Genomic DNA, 2,996 nt, shown 5'->3' with positions numbered 1-2,996 from the left:
GTCCCCAAGTCGGTGACGGTGATGGTGATGTTGTACTCGGCCTGGCTTTCTCTGTCCAGTGGGAGTCCTGCTACCAGAGTGTAGAAATTCTTGAAGGTAGGCTTCAGGAGAAAGGGGAGATCGTCCTCAATTGAGCACACCATCCTCCCGTTGTCCCCAGAATCTTGGTCTCTTACACTGAAAATAGCGACCACCATCTCAGGCGACGAATTTTCTGGTATGGGGCTGGTAAGAGATGTCATGACTATTTCTGGTGGGTTGTCATTCACATCCACAACCTGAACTAAAACTGCTGATTTTCCTGAAAGGCCACCACCATCTGTTGCCTGAATATTTATTGTAAATGACTGAATTAATTCAAAATCCAGAAGCGCTTTTAAGCGGATTTCACCAGAAATTGGATGGATTTCAAATGTTTTCCGTATGTCTCTGGAGACATGGGAAAATGAGTATGATAGTTCTCCATATATTCCCGCATCCAAATCTGTAGCAGACACCCTAACGACCAAGGAGTCCAGAGGGCTGTTTTCTGGTACCTGAACCTCATAGACAGACCTCTCAAACTCTGGAGCATTGTCATTGATATCGAAGACCAAAATACGAACAAGTGTAGTTCCAGACCTGGGCGGGGACCCGCCATCCAAAGCTGTTACAATTAATGTAAACTCAGATTCCTTTTCTCGATCCAGAGATTGGTCCAGGAACAGCTCTGGGTATTTTCTTCCATCATCACTGTCTTGTAATTTAAGATGGAAATAAGGATTGGGGCTTAATGTGTAGTTTTGGACACCATTCTTTCCTACATCCAAGTCCTGGGCACTGTCCATTGGAAATGAGGCTCCTGGAGCAGTACCTTCTGAGATTTTCAGAAGTATATGTTTGTCTAGGAATGCAGGGGTATGATCATTTATGTCATTGACCCAAAGCTCAGCCCGAAAAAACTGTAAAGGATTTTCAAATAATACCTGGAAATGCAATATACATGGTTCTGTGAGATGGCAAAGTGCCTCCCGGTCCAGTTGTTCATTTAAGAGCAAGTTGCCAGTCTGCTGATCCAACTGTAAATATGGTTTATGGTCATCAAAGATGACTCTTGCCCCCCGTGCAACCAAGTCTTCAACACCCAAACCTGTATCTTTCACCACATTGGCTATAAAGGAGCCAATTTCCATTTCCTCTGATACAGAATAGCGCCAGGGCTCTGAACACACCAAAGACCCTCCCAGGAAAACAAAGAAAAGCAGCACTTGCCTTATCTGCTGAGGGCACCTCTCTCCTGACTCCATGGCTCCTTAGCCAAATGTCTTTTTGCAGAAATGTTTCAACTCAGTCGCAAACAGCTCCTCAATTGCTCCTCTTATCTATCAGCCTGGACCACTGGTAATCTGTGGATTTGTAATCCTGCCACAAAGGTGTTGTTGGTTCCTTAGCTTTCTTTTGAAATCCTCTTTTCCCCCTTCCTGCTTCTCCTGTGCTCTCAGTTCCACTGACTAATGGAGACCAGAGCATTTGATGATACAGAAAAGTCCCCATCTTATCCTGCAGCGCCACCACGCGACTGCAGATTCTCAGGTTTTAAAAAGTCAAGTAAGTGTGAGACAAAATATTAATTTATCTTCTGTATTGATTAATTTAAATTACACTTTCTCCTATATTCTTATTTTCTGAGTTGCATTCTTTGTGATATGCGATGCTATTACTATTCAGTCTTTAACAGAATAAACTACAATCTGTTAAGAGCTGGGTGAATACAAAAATCATATGTAAGATATAGCCCCCAATTCAAGTAAGTTATGATCTCTCTTTGAAGACAATGTATAAAATAACTACAAATAGTTAAGTGGATTCATGTAATTGATTTTGTAAGCAGAATGTTCCCAGGAAAATTGGAAAGGAAAGGGGAACCAGAGGCTTTAGTCTTCTTTAGCTATCAGCAAAGTCTCTTAGAAAAGACAATAAGATCATGCATTTGTAACTGAACCTGATACATGCAAATAGTTGCTTTGGGGAGGCTGGGCATTTCAGGTTCGGTAAATGGTACTATTTACTTAGGGATACTCTGTAGGAGACTTACCTGTCAGCAGTAGAAAGTAAATACTCAACAGTAGTTAATAAAGTAAGATATGTCGAGTTTCTGACATTAAAAAGTTGAACAAACTAGATCCAAGTTTAGTTGTGGAAAATAAACCTATTTTGTAGACCCAGGCCTTCCAGAGGCATAATTATAAATATTTTACTCATCCATTCATTACTTTGTCGAGCAAATATTTATTGAGCATATAACTTGTGCTAGGAATAGCAGTGAGTATTAGCGATACAGTGGTAAGCAGACAGACATAGTTCCTGTCCTGAAAGATGGAGGCAGAAAAGTGATTACACATTTAAAAATAGAACATATGGGGCGCCTGGGTGGCGCAGTTGGTTAAGCGTCCGACTTCAGCCAGGTCACGATCTCGCGGTCCGTGAGTTCGAGCCCCGCGTCAGGCTCTGGGCTGATGGTTCAGAGCCTGGAGCCTGCTTCCGATTCTGTGTCTCCCTCTCTCTCTGCCCCTCCCCCGTTCATGCTCTGTCTCTCTCTGTCCCAAAAATAAATAAACGTTGAAAAAAAATTTAAAAAAAAAAATAAAAATAAAAATAGAACATAATGAATACCATGATAGCAAAAGTTCATATGCTATTGTTAACGACATAGATAAGGGTCATCTGACCAGAATTTGGAAATACAGGAAACACTTTCCTGGAACAAAAATTGGGGGTTAAGTAAAATTTCCAGACAATTTCAAAAAACACTTGTACAAATCTGAGATGACAGAACTGTTTTGGAATAACTAAAATAGGATCAATATGGCTGAGCCATAGAGCAAGAGGAAAGAAATGAGAACTGAGACTGGAGAGATAAGCAAATATTTTGTAAGCCCTGCCAAGGCATTTGGACTCTACGTCAGTGGAAATGCAATGTTTTAAAGGCTTTTAAATATAAAAGGAGATGATATTAA

The 2,996-nt window shown here is 41.0% G+C and overlaps 1 protein-coding gene across 1 annotated transcript; it reads right to left on the bottom strand.

The window, feature by feature from the left end:
* Window positions 1–5: 5 nt before the first annotated feature.
* LOC121024438 (protocadherin beta-18-like) lies at window positions 6–2,391 on the bottom strand (the record flags this gene model as incomplete). Its single annotated transcript, XM_040466658.1, has 1 exon — window positions 6–2,391. A coding segment is annotated over exon 1 (1,281 nt), but the record flags the coding sequence as incomplete, so codon positions are not given.
* Window positions 2,392–2,996: the final 605 nt, after the last annotated feature.

The sequence above is a fragment of the Herpailurus yagouaroundi genome, unplaced genomic scaffold (genome assembly GCF_014898765.1).
Source record: "Herpailurus yagouaroundi ecotype Mexico unplaced genomic scaffold, PumYag 64814, whole genome shotgun sequence".
Classification (NCBI taxonomy): Eukaryota; Metazoa; Chordata; class Mammalia; order Carnivora; family Felidae; genus Herpailurus; species Herpailurus yagouaroundi.
Note: the sequence above shows the minus strand (reverse complement) of the source record. Positions and strands in the feature narration are given on the sequence as shown.